The 14,386-nt window shown below is 40.1% G+C and overlaps 1 protein-coding gene across 2 annotated transcripts in view; it reads left to right on the top strand.

Moving 5' to 3' along the window:
- The first annotated feature begins 7,569 nt into the window (after nt 1-7,569).
- Nucleotides 7,570-14,386, top strand: part of SHTN1 (shootin 1) — a 120,513-nt gene continuing 113,696 nt past the window's right edge. For both annotated transcript variants that reach the window (XM_072623607.1, XM_072623602.1), the window contains exon 1: nt 7,570-8,136. In XM_072623607.1, coding sequence (XP_072479708.1) covers nt 8,079-8,136 — 58 coding nt within the window. In that variant the 5' untranslated portion in view covers nt 7,570-8,078. The remainder of the gene's footprint in view (nt 8,137-14,386) is intronic.

Genomic DNA, 14,386 nt, shown 5'->3' with positions numbered 1-14,386 from the left:
GTAAAGTGTTAGGTATTCAATCAATCAATCTACTATTGTTGTTACTTTTCCAAGGTGAGTCATTTCTCAAATTCCTTATAGCACTTGGCTGGATCCCTCTTTTATACTTCTCTTGCTTTTCTTTATTTGGTAGTTATTTTTAATATGTCCTGATCCACAGATAATAAGTTTTTTAAGAGTAGAAACCATGTTGTATCTTTCTTCATTACAAAACTCAATTCCTTCTGATTTTAAGCATTTATTGAATGGCTATTGAATCAAGTTGAATTGTGTTAGAATGAAATATGTCTCTGGACCAGATCTGATCTAAGGCAAATTTTGCTGCAAGCATCCCTGACCCTGAGCTATGGTATGGGGGTCCCACACTCCCATGTCTCTATCTTCTGCCAGGCTAGAGGCAGCCATCACCCTCATGCTGTCCCTCCCTTTCCACACTTGCTCTTAGGAAAGGTAAAATATTCTTTGTTTATTTTTCATCTTCTTTTAGCTTTTTGTTTTTATATAAACTTTACTTCCAAATTTATCTCCCACTCCTCCCAATAAGCCATCCCTTGTAAAAAAAAAAAAATAAGACCAAAAAGAAAAAAATTTTAAAAAGCATTTCAGCAAAAGTAACCAACATATCAACTGTGTCTGCCATCATATGGAAGAAAGGAAGGAAACAAAAAATTTAAGCATTTACTATGTGCTATGCTAAGTACTTTACAAATATTATCTCATTCAATCATTACAACAACCCTTGGAGTTAGGTGCAATTATTATCCCCATTTGACAGATGGGGAAACTGAGATAGACTGAGGTTAAATGACTTATCCAGGGCCACAGAACTACTAAGTGTCTGAGTCTGGCTTTGAAGTCAGATCTTCCTAACTAGAGGTCACTGGACCACCAACTTGCTTTTGTATGCACTATCACAATATGAAATATCATAATATAAGAGAAATCTCTCACTTTTCCAAAGAAAAGCAGAACCATTTTCTTATCTCTCCTATGGTGTGCCATAGATTCTTCTAGATTCTGGGTATTTGAGGCCACTCTTCAGATTAAGAATTGGAAGGACCCTTAAAGGTCTTTTTGTCCAATATCTTTTTGTTGCTGTTGTTGTTTAGTTGTTTTTCAGTCATGTTCAATTCTTTGTGATCCCATTTGGGGTTTTCTTGGCAAAGATACTGGCATGGTTTGCCATTTCCTTCTTCAGTTCATTTTACAGATGAGGAACTTGAGGCAAACAGGGTTAAATGACTTTTACAGAGTCACACAACTAATAACTGTCTGATGTTGGAGTTGAAATTGAGAAGATGAGGTTTCCTTTCTCCAGGACTGTTGCTCTATCCACTGCACCCACCTAGCTGCCCATGAATAAGATAGATCCATAGATATTTACTTTGGCATTTCAAGGAACTATGACTTTGAACATGTGAGCATGACCTCACCAATGAAGATGTCAATCAGGTTAAGAGATAGAAGATACTATTTAAGAGTTGTTAGTTATTCTTAAAAATTTCATCTTCCTGTGGTCATTTTGTTGATAAGACTCTAAAACTGGTTTTGTCCTTAGGTGGACATTCTAGCCAACACTAGTTTCCATACCTGAAGTTCTAGATTGGCAGAACTCCATTGGCATGACATTTAAGAACCATGCATTATAGAATGATTATGATGGAAAGCCTCCTGAGATTTTTCAAGTCCCTAAACCACTCAACTCTGATGATTCATATGAGGAACAAAAGATAGTAGCAGAAGGAATCTAGGGGAAAAATCACAACCATGTAGAGAGCATTATTAGGGATGATGATGACTGGTCAAAAAAGTGAAGAGCTTAGGGGTATAGATGGTAGTTCCTATTATGGCTGAGGACTGAAGGTAGAACTTTTCAGACAAGAAAGGATGGGTGGGAATTCAATAGGCAAAGATGGAGCGGGAAAACATTCCAGACATAGAGAATGGCATGAGTAAAGGCATGGATATGAAAGTGTAAGGAAGGCATGTTTGTGGAAAAGAGAGTAGGTTCATTTTGACTAGAACCTTTGGTGTGTAGGAGGGAATGGCATGAGATAAAGCTGTAAAGAAAACTTGATACCAGATTATGGAGAACCTTGAATCTCAGACAAAGGAATTTGAGCTTTACTTGATAGGGAGTCACTGGAGATTTTTAAATGAAGAAGTAACATGGACAGCCCAGTGCATAAGGGTAATTAGTTTAGCAAGGGTCTAAAATACAGATGAGGAAAGGGACAGAATAGAGACACAAAGATCTGTTTGGACACTATTGTCATTTTCTATTTGGATAGAAATGAGGACTTGGAATACAGTGGTAGCAGTAGAAATAGTAGGGAATAGATGCTAGAAATACTTCAGAGGCAAAATTGACAGTAACCATTTGGATCTGAAAAAATGTGTGAAGGGAAAGAGTAAAAAAAAAATCAAAGTTTCAAATGACTAGAAAAAGCATATATTAGATTTAGACACTATGTTCCAGCAATGGCACACTAGGGATATTGAAAAGTAAAACAGCGAGTTCCTTACCTTCAAGTAGCCTTACATTCTAATGGGGAAGACAATATATTTAGGATAGTAGTGTCTAGGGAGCAGGAGTGTGCTGAACTGACTCATTAAGTCTTGAGATTGTTAAATTTTTAGAGTGAGTGTTTACACCTTGGAAGAGCAGGGCAAAAACACACTAATATGAAAATAAATCTAGGAAGGATTTTTTTCTTTGTTTCCTCCCTCTGTCCTCCTTTCTCTCCCCTTCCTTCCTTCCTTCCTTCCTTCCTTCCTCCCTTCCTTCCTTCCCTCCCTCCTTACTTCTTTCCTTTCTTCTTTTCTTCCTTTTTTCTTTCGTAAGTACACAGTACTTTGGAGGATTGGTTATTGAATTTTTATGTAGGTAATCTCTCTCTCCTATGCAGATTGCAACCCCTCCTCTTGCCTTCTCATCTCAAGCTATTCTTGACCATGTTTTCACATAAATTCTCAATAGAAAATGTACCCAATATCTTAAAGGAGGTTTTGTTCTTGTTATTTTAAAACCTTAGGGATAGCAATGTAGTATTTGGGCTTCCCAGTGATGATTTCACTCTCCAAACATTCTTGGTGGACCTTCTTTGTCTGTCACATATCATGCCTTCAGTAATACCTTTTGATCCCTTCTCCCTCTCTTGTTCTACATCACTTCTGGTGATGCTTGTATCTCCTTATGCACTGTACTTTGGTTTATTTGTAATTTTAGTGCTCCTAAGATCATGGTGTTCCATATTTTGCAACTGTTACATCAACAGAAGAATGAAGCCCAGTATTCATGGGCTTTTCCAGCAATCAGCAGGTTGAGCAAACTGAAATTTCCCAAATGTTACATGAAAGTAACATTAAAATATGTTTTCTTCCTTTTTCCTGCCAAATTGTCTACGTTCCAATTAACATTTCTCTCTCAAATAAACCTATGCCTTTCTGTTTTTGCTCACAATGTATCCCTTGCCCAGAATATTCTCTTCACTCTCCTCCCTTTCCCCAATGTCAAGTCCATTGAGTCAAAGCTATTTCCTCTATAAACATTTTGATCCTTCCCTGATCTGTCCCACTGAGAAATGGACTTTTCTTCACCTGCTACATATAGAGTAATGAGCTGGTAATGAAGTGGTAGAATGAAGCATGGTGTTTATAATAGATACTTATATAATGGTTTATGGTTCCAAAGCTGTCTTAGGAGAAATACTATGTACTAGAGTCCTCTGAACTATCTATACCCTGTTACAAACAATACATACATAAATATATACCTACATACATAAATATATATAATATCATGTCATTGGATCTTTATATTGATCCTGAGAAGTAGGTAGTAAGAGAATTATTCCATGTTATAGATGAGAAAACCAAGATTCAGCAATATTAAATGATTAACCCAAGGTCATACAATTAGTGAATGGCAGAGGCAGGCTGGCACCCAGATCATCTGATTCATAGCCCAGTAATTTTCCATTTTAAATATGCCTTTGATTTTCTGATCAATTGCCCCCCAAATTATAATTATTATAACTCTAAATTGTAATCTCGGAAATCAGAACTTCAGGTTTGTAAAAAAAAAAAAAAAAACAGGTGAAGGAGTATGAGTACATGGAATACTCATTCATAGGAACAGGAAACCAACTCAAAACTTACATCATATTGGAAAGGTGAAGGACATGTTATGGTTCAATTATTCAGCAAATATTCTTGGGTATAAATGAAATATAAGATATGTTTCCTGCCTTCATTTAGCTTAAAGTCTAAATGATATACACATACATAATTACAATGAAGTATAAGTGGGAAGTTCTTAGGAGTAGAATTAAAAGGACATAAAGAGAAATATTTCTGATGAGGAGTAAAGGAGAAAGTTGTCTAAAGAAACCAATGTGGATGCACAGGGAACTCACCAAACTACTTAGAGTTTTAAAAGATAGGTACAAAATATCAAGGACTGTTAGGTGGCCCCATAGTGTACAGAGTCCTGGGCCTGGAGTGAAGAAGACTTATCTACTGAATTTAAATCTGGCCTCAGATACTTACTAGCTGTGGGTTAGTCACTTAACTCAGTTTGCTTCAGTTTCCTCATCTGTAAAATGAACTGAAGAAGAAAAAGGCAGACCATTCCTGTATCTTTTCCAAGAAAACCTCAAATGAGGTCACAAAGAGTAGGGCATGACTAAAAGCACTGGATGAAGGATGACTACAAAAGCATGGCACAGTCTTGTAAGAATAGTGCCAGGGTACTCAAAATGAACCATCTGATAAGAAAAACTAGGGACAACCAAAGGATATAAATTTTTAAAAGACTATACTAGTGAAAAGAAGAGCAAAGAAAGGATAATACTACTGCTTAGGGTGGATAGAATGACAGTAACATATGTTAACTTCTTTTTCATCTGTTTTTTTCTGTCCAGTAGAATGATCCTTGAAATAAAAAAGGCAAAGCAAAAATGCCTAATAGTAAATTGTTACCTAAATTAAGTACGCAGATATTAGCAAGAGGATGCCTAGATGCCCTTCATAATTTCAATACTTAGGACCAAATAAACCCATTCTAGGTCAAAGGATCCCACCTTCTTTTGGCCTCCACAACCCTTGGTTTTTAAGAAACCATCAATATTAAATGAAATAAATTCTAGAGTTTACCATGTATATAATTTACACACAAGAAAAACTTAGGTTAATTTCAATAGGGTAATATAGAGATTTATTAAATACTCCCCATATCTCCTTGAGAAGCTTTTTGTACTCTATAGGATTAAACATGGAAAGCGAACCTTGTTCATCTACCTATTAAAAGAAATGGCAGTTGTGATAGATGAGAACAAAAGATATAGGCACCATAGGATTGGGCAACAGTTGTTCCAATTTGAGTAGAACCTGTAAATTACAAGTCAGTGAATTTAACCTCTATTCCTGACAGAACTCATAAAATCACAGAATTTGAGAACTGGAAGCGATGTCAGTGGCCATCTCACATAGCCCATACATAAAAAAAGAATGCCCTCTCTATTGAACATCTTACAAGTGGTCATCTAGTGTCTGTTTGGAAGAAGCTAGACAGTGAAGTAGAGAGAATTCTGGAACTGGAGTCAAGAAGCTTGGAGTTCATATTTGGCCTTAGATACAGATAGTTGTGTTGACCTTGGGCAAGTGATTTAACTTCTGTTTGCTTCAGTTTCATCATCTGTAAAATAGGGGTAATAACAGCATCTGCCTTCCAGGGGTGTAGTGAGGATCAAATGAGATATTTTAAAAGGATGGCCCTTAATAGGTGCTATATACGTTTATTACCTTGCTTCTTAGTCTGGAAGCTACCTTGAAGGAAGGGCTGTCTTGTAAAGGAGAGATTAGATTTAGGTCTTGAACTGAAGAACTAGGAAAGCTACAAAGTGAAATTTACTCTTGATTTCATAAAAACCTTCCTCACACTTAGAGCTTTTCAAATGTGCATCTGGTTGCCTTGGGAAGGAGTGGTAAGTCATCTTCACTGAATATCTTCAAGAAAAGGTCAGGTGACAACTTGAAAGCATGATGTGCAGGGAATTATTGCTCCAGTGGCAGGAGCAGACAAGATAATGTCTGAGGTGCCATTTTGTAAGTACCATGAGGCTGGGGACAGGCTGTAAGGGCCACAGAAGGTTAGAGGAGGGGTTATCAGTAAAGACTACATGGAATAATATTTGAGTTGGGACTAATTTAAAGTCTAAGGTATCCCCTCTGACCAGAACAATGTATGTCTTATCTGCCTGTTTGTTGCCCAGAACAGAGCTATTTGTAAGCAGGTGGTCTAAGAATATTACCTGATAATTCTGCCTCTGCCTGCTCTAAACAAAAATGCAGCTTTGGACAAGTATATTTTCCACGTGCCGCTGAGGAAAAATATGCTTTGGCTCATAATGGTGAAAGTTCTTTGGTAGGCTTGGGGTAGTGTTCCTACAACAGCCAGGAGAGTGCCAACCAATTAGTAAACACTCAGTAGATATTAAGTTATTACATCCTCCTCACAGGATTGTTATGAAGATCAAGAGATAATGTGTCTACAACAGTGCCCAACACAGAGTAAGGATTTAATAAATGTTTGTTTGTTTCTCTCCCTCTTGGACCACCAGCATATTTTAACCAGGGCCAAAAATGGAAAAAAGCAAGGCAGCATGGCGTAGTGGGTGGACAGCTGGCCTCAGAGCCCAGTACAGCCAAGTATGGATTTCTGACATATTCTGTCCCTGTAACCCTGAGTGAGTGCTCCAGGTTAGAGATGTCAAGCACATGTCTAAATACTCCCCAGTATAGACAGAATCAGATTAAGTAGGGAAACTACGAAGTAGGAAAATATGTAAATAAATAAATAAAACTACAATAAAAAGAGATAACATTACACTTTAAAACTAAGCCAATATGAAGCCCACAGGCATCCTTAGGCACGAATTAGAGGCCTCCATTTCCATGTGTTTGATAACACAGTTCTTCGCATCTATCTAAGACCAATTTACAGGGAATGCCCACCTGCCTTGGTAAAGGAAGTTTCCTTACTTGTGGAGCCCCCTATGCCAGGGAAATAACAGGTTCAGTTCTTATTTCATGAAGGAAAATAATAGTCACACAGGATCCAGTGGGACCCAAGTGACGATTTTAACACCACCAGTCTTCATTTATGTATATTTAGATCGGTTGTGTAGGGTATTCTCCAAAACAGTTTGGCCCCATCCTCTAGTTTTGCAAGGATTTCTTTTTACTTTCCTGCAGCGATCTAGAAGGTGGGTGGGTGTGTCTTCCCTTACCGAAGCCCAAGGTATTCTCCCTAGGGCTAACCACAGCACAGCACCCCGGATCTGTGTCCTTGCTTATTTCCCATTATATTTCAGGAAGCACCAAATGGAAATTTCTTTTGGGAAATCGCTGGTCAGCAGAGCACAAAACCTCTCCCTTTGGGTGTCCTGCTTCCTCTCCCTACCCCTCAACCATTTGGGTTTTCCAGGAGGTGACAGTTAACACGAATATCACGCTTTTCTAAGAAATTGGAAAGGGGTTGGGGATGGGGTGGGGATTCCTGTCTTTGTGTCGGGGGAGCGGGTGGGGAGAAGACAGCAAAGTGCCATCTACCCCCATTCCCTCCCCACTCGGCGCATCCTGAGGCTGGGGGGCAGCGCCCAGTCCCCCGTCGCCCCCGCCCCCCATACTCTTGGCAGGAGGGCGGCTTGGCGCGTGCCGCAGGGGAGCCACCCAGGGTCCTGGACAGCGGCCTCCGCGGCTACGCCCTAAGTGCCTAGGGGACACCTAGCGCCCCTGCAGCTGGCGCTCCCGTGACTGCCCGGGCCCTGGCCCTCTGTGCCACCACCGGCGTGGCTGTGGCGGAGGCTGCTGCGGCAGTAGGTGTGTAGGGATGATCTCACTCGCCCACTCCGCGCCAGGAGGAGGAGGAGAAGGAGGAGCAGGAGCGGGAGCGGGAGGAAGCCCAACTTCCGGGTAGTAGGGCGGCCAGGCACCGGCATCTTTCTTTTTCCACCCCCCTGGGCAGCCCCCTCCCCTCGTTTTTCCCCCTTCTCGCCCGGCTCCCTGCCGCCGACATGAACAGCTCGGACGAGGAGAAGCAGCTGCAGCTCATCACCAGCCTGAAGGAGCAAGGTGAGAAGGCCACCCGCGGGGAGGGGGCGGTGGCTGCTGCAGCTGCCCACCCAAGGGTGGGGGAGGGGGAAGGTAGGGCGGGAGAGCTGGGGAACGCCCTGCCCCGGGCAGGTGGAAGCCGGGGTGAGGGGTAGACCGCCCCCTCCCCTTCCTCCCGGCCTTCGAATGCTCAGCCTCGATCCCTGGGAACCTTATCCCATGGCCGGGGACTGCCGGGGTTCAGTCGCCCTAGCCCAGAAAAATGCAAAGCATCGGGGAAGGTGTCCGGAGGTGGGGGGCCAGGAGCCCAGGTTGCCATGGATTGGGCGGGACAAAGACACGAAGACACGTTGCGCTTGATTGCCCGGTGCCCGCATGGGCATGGACAGGGAGCGTACCTTTAGAATAGATCAATGTCGCCTCTCTTTCCAATCTCTCCCAGATCCCCACCCTCCAAATACCAAAGGCGCCCAGGCCTGCCAGATTTCTCCTGGTCCTTTCCATTTTTTTCAGTTCTGTCTTGGACTGATTTCCTTCTCTCCCCCTCCCCCTTCCCTCATTTCAAAGCTAGGTCATGTTTTCCAGGCCCAAATGTGTTTTATCACTTCCCATTTTAGCAACTTATTAGACAGTAGGTCAACACTCCAGCTATGTGGGCATCTCAGCTTTTAGCGAGGTCAGCTGCTGATATTAGAGGAAGTGTGTGGATTTACTTATCTCTGCATACTATTTTGTGGGTTTTGATCAGTCTCTCTTAAAGCTTAACTCAAGATAATCAAGTGTTCTTTAAAATTAAACCTGTCAGCCAACGAGTATCAACTTCATACTCCATATCTCTTCTCTTCCCCCCAGGATGGCCTGTGTAAGTGATTTCCAAGAAAAAAGTGTAATGCCAATTCAGGAAGTGAGAATTTATAGAAATGTACATTTTTCTGGATGACTATTGACTGGAAGGCAGGGTCTTATTCCCTCACTCCCTTTCCACATCACTCACAGGCTATATCCTTGGAGTAGTCACTTAATCTTCCTAGGTGTCAGTTGCCTCATTGGTAAAATGGGAATTCTAGTTTACTTCCCTGAAGGCCAGGGATTAAACTAAATAGCTTGTTGAGGTTCTTACAACTAGAGAAGCTGTGGATGATTCTATGCAGAAATATATGCAGTAACTGATAATAACAATAAGTGTGGGATAGAGTCTCAAAAGCTCAGTGTTTCTTTTGTTTAATGACTTAACTAGGATTCATAGGCCATCTCAGTTCCTCTTATGGATTGGTGAGGATGGATGGATCTATGGATGGATGGATGCATGGATAGATGAATGGATGGATAGAAAAGCATTTAAGTGCTTACTGTTTGCCAGGTTCTGTAGTAAGCACTAGTGATAAAAATAGGATAAGCAAGACAGTTGCTGTCCTCAAGGAGCTTACATTTAGATAGTGGAAGATAGACAACACACATACTTGAGGGGTGGAATCATAGAGCAACTAATTGTTATGCCTACATTCATATAGGAAGTATCGATGATTTTTTTCTGGGTAACTAAGTTTTGGGAGTTATCTTATATTCAAAGAGGTTGAGGCAATTTCCAACACATGTTGGAGGAAGGATTTGAACCCAGGGCTTCCTGACTCAAGTCCCTACACTTTATTTAACCCCTCCCTTTCACTTCCTCCAATAGTCATCTTTTTGGCCAGTTTTTTTTTTAATCTGAAAAATCATTTTAAAAGATTGTTGTTCTCTTTTCTAGCCTAGCCATTCATAACCCCAGGAACAGGTACCAGTTCCTTTAATAGGCAGTTAAATCTGAAGATAAGCCCTGTGTTGTTTTTGGTTGTTTTTTTTTTTTTTACTTTTGCCTTTGGAATTCATTGTCATTTTATTTATATATTTAACAAACATTTATTGAATGCCTCTTTTGTGCCATGTGTTGTGCTAGGCTATGGAGTGGGAGGATATGATTTTGTGAGGAAAGCAAGAAATATGTCTTCCTAATTGTGATTTGCTCATTCAAGGTAGTAGAATAGTAAGGTAAGGGCAAAATTTGCTGTAGGTGATCCACGGTATTTAGCTAACATAGTGCTTTGCACATAGAATGACAACAGCCTAGACTATTAGACTTGAAAGTGATCTTAGAATTTAAAGGATCATAGATAAGACTGAGAGCTGGAAGGGGCCTTAGAGAGCTTTAATCAAATCACCTCATTTTATTTGAGGAGACATTCTTAAAGAAGCCAAGTCACTTGATCAAGGTCATCTCAAGTTAGTGGTAAAGCTAGGCCTGGAAAATCATTTCTTAGTTTGTAGTCACTGGTCTTTCCTCTTTCCTAGTACACAAGAAATATTTGATTGCTCTATAAACAAGTATTCTTTGTACTTGGCTAAAGCTGAAACAATGAGTCTATTTTATTCTTGGACTAGGAACTCAGCCAGGGACATTGTGCTAGAGTGCCTTTGTGACAAGGGACCCTAACTGAGTAGCTCATGAGCAACATTTTGTTTATGAAACCTGTTCCAGGAGGTAATTCACAGACATAGATAAGTTGGAGAGAGAGAGAGAGAGGGAGAGAGAGAGAGAGAGAGAGAGATCTTCAACTTTAGAAAGATTCACAAAATGAACATATATTTACAAAATATCTAATAATAGCATTATATAGTGCTATAAGGTTTGCAAAATGCTTCATACACACACACATAGTCTAATTTTATCCTCACAACCTTATGAGGTGTCATTATTATCCCCATTTTATAGATGAGGAAACTGAGGATGAGAGATGTTAAGGGATTTGTCCAGGGTCACACACTTAGGGAATCTCTGAGGTAGAGTTTGAACTCAGGACTTCCTGACTCCAAGTCCTGCCTTATGTGGTCTATACCCCATAACACCTAGCTGGCTGCCTCTGTCTAATATCTCATCATGTAACCTCATGAAGAGAGCGAGAGCACAGTGGAGTTGGGAAAGAATGTCTTGTTTCTAATCCCATCTGTCCTTCTGACTTGCAATTTGAAAAAAGTCATGAATCATTTTAAGGGCTTTTTTCCCCATTTCTAAAATAAAGAGTTTGTACAAGACGATCTTTAAGGTTCCCTTCAGCTTCAGAATGTTATAGTTTTATGTTCTACCCCTTAAAGTTCAGTGTATAGGTCTAGCCAATATTATCAGGCTGATGGTTTAGTCAACAGTTCTTTTCTTCATGAAGCTTCTTGGGACCTCCTTTACAGCCTTCTTATAACCTACCACCCTAGAACTGATGATTTATTAACTGAGGGAGGGGACTTTAAATATACAGCATATGTTGATTGTGGAACTGTCCTTTCAGTGGGTCATCACAGCTTCATGAATTCATGTTGCCATCTCTTTCCTCCCAGTTCACCAAATCTGCCTTCAGACTTCCCTCCCTCCCTTCCTTCCTGCCTTCCTTTCTTCCTACCTTTCTGCCTTCCTTCCTTCCTTCCTTTCTTGCTTTTGATTTTTGTCTGAGCATATGATTTCATTGGTATCCAGAGGAACTATCCTTCTGAGGAACCATTCCTCTACCAATGCAGTAGTAAATGTTCTACAATTTGCAGTCTTAGAATGCTGCCCAGGGTACTGAAATATTTGGTAACTTGCCAAGGATCAAATAGTTTTTGACAGGTAGGACTTGAACTCACATCCTCCTGATTTTGACTACAACTCTTTATTATCCACTATACCACAATGCCTCTTGTTTTCAGATTAAAGAGTTATAAATTTGTGGGATGAGCCATCACCTATTTTGAATGCTCACATAGCTGAAAGATAAAAAGTCAGGAATTGGCACTTGCAAATGTCATGTCCCATCAGCCAAGGCCATCTTCAGAGGTCATGGAGGGGCAAGGATTCTTTCTGAAACCTGACTCTCTTGAAATGTATATCTACTTTTGAATTGTTCATACCCTTAGTCATTCAGCCATTGAGACCTTTTAATACAGAGCATAATTTTTTAATCTAACTCCAGGAGTATAAATAGCAGGGGTGTGCTTGGTTCAGAGCTGAGTGATGATAGGTGACTTGATTTCATTAATTTTTCAATGCCATTTAACCTTTTTGTTTGAGAGGCTATGGTTTTGAGATAGAAAAGGTGGGGGCAGAAGAGGTAACTTGATGAACATTCAAAGGTGTAATGGAAAAAGCAGTGTTGAGAGTTGAGAGTCCAGAGTTTGTGTCCTTCTGCTGCTCGTTTCTGTTGTTCCAAATTAGTAGATGTTTTTTTGGCTCCTGTTTCTCTCATACATTTTCTATCTATTTCTACTTTGTATTCACAAATGTGATAAATGTTTTCTCTTTGCTTGCTGTGTCACTTTGAACAAGTCACTTCAGTATTGGAAGGAATCTCAGAGATCATTACATCCAACTCCCACCTGAAACATTTTTTGTTGTTGTTTTTCAGTTGTTTCCAGTTGTGTCTGACTCTTCATGAACCCATTTGGGGTTTTCTTGGCAATTATACTGAAGTAACTTGTCATTTCCTTCTCCAGCACATTTTACAGATGAGGAAACTGAGGCAGACAGGCTTAAGTGACTTGCCCCACAGCTAGTAAGTGTCTGAGGCCAGATTTGAACTTAGGAAGATGAGTTTTTCTGACTCCAAGCCTGGCATTCTATCCACTGTGCCACCCACTTGTCCTAACATGAAACATGAATCCCTGTGATAGCATCCTTAATAAGTGGTCATATTGCTTCAGCTTAAAGACTTCTAGTGCCAGGGAACCCACTACTCCCAGAGTTACTCATTCTATTTTTTGAAAGTTCATGCTGTAGAAATCAGACCTCCTACTGAGCCCAAATCTGCCTTCTTGTAACTTGTTACCCATTGGTCCTGGTTCTCTCTAGGGCCATGAAGAACAGGTTGAGTCCTTCCTTTATGTGTCAGTTCCTTCATATTTGGAAAGATATTGACCATGACCATGTGTCTTTTCTAGGCTAAACATCTTTAGTTTCCTCAATGGTCTTTTGATGATATCTCAAGGCCCATCAACATTCTGGTTGTCTTCTTCTGGACCAGCACTAGGTTGTGAATGCCCTTACCAAAGTGTAGTATTCAGAAATGGGCATAATATTTCAAATGTGGCCTTACCATGACAGAGTACAATGGAACTATCACATCTCATCTGGATTCTGTTTTACTGTTAATATGGTCTAATTGAATTAGGTTTTTTTGAGGATACCCTATTTCCCTGTTTTCTCATGTTGAGCTGGCAAGTCTACTAAAATGCCTATGTCTCTTCCATATAAATTGTTTTTTATTCACTTCTGTAATATCTGATACTTATGTAGTTGATTTTTTGAACCTAAGTGCTGGAATTTACATTTGCCTTTATTAGATTTAATCTTGCTAGAGGCTGATTATTCTAACTTCTTGTAGCTGGATCTTAGTTCTTTCTTATTAGCTCTTCTTTCCCAGTTTGTGTCATACATAGATTTCAGAAGTCTTCATCTAACCTATGGCTAAAAATGTTGATACACATAGGACCAAGGACCCTATGGTGCTGTACTAGAGGTCTCTATATAGGTTGACATCATTCCATTAATCAACCAAACCTATGTCTATTGGGTGAGAAGGTTGAACTAAATTATCTCTAAAGTCTCTTCAAGTTCTAAGATTCCACATTTTATTTTTTCAATTACACTTTTTTTTAATGAACACAAATCTGTTTTCTCTCTCACCCATCTACCTCCCCTATTCCCACTGAAAAAGAAAAATGAAAAACAAGAGTTTTGTAACATATATGCATAGTCAAACAAAACAAATTTTTCCATGCCCCAAAAGATATGTTTTCTTCTGGACCCTCAGTTCGTCACCTTTCTATCTGGAGATGGGTAGCATTCATCATCATTAGTCCTCTGGAATCATAGCTATTGCATTGATCAGAAGTCTTAAGTCTTTCAAAGTTGTCTGTCTTTTTACTATTATTGTTACTGTAGAAATTATTCTCCCGGTTCTACTCACTTCACTCTTCCTTAGTTCATATATATCTTCCCAGGTTTCTCTGAAACTGTTTCTTTGTCATTTCTTAGGTCATGTTGGTATTCCATTATATTCATATACCATGATTGGTTAGGCCATTCCATAGTTGGTGGGTACTTTCTTACATTCCAGTTCTTTGCCACTATAAAAGATCTGCTATAAATACTTTTGTACGTTAGTCTTTTTTTCCTTCTTTGAGCATTTTGGGGGCCTAATAGTGTTACTGCTGGGTCAATGGGTATGCACAATTTGGTGGTGACTTTTAGGGAATAGTTCCAAATTTT

Source organism: Notamacropus eugenii, chromosome 1, assembly GCF_028372415.1.
Source record: "Notamacropus eugenii isolate mMacEug1 chromosome 1, mMacEug1.pri_v2, whole genome shotgun sequence".
NCBI lineage: Eukaryota > Metazoa > Chordata > Mammalia > Diprotodontia > Macropodidae > Notamacropus > Notamacropus eugenii.
This window is presented reverse-complemented; position numbering and strand designations above follow the sequence as displayed.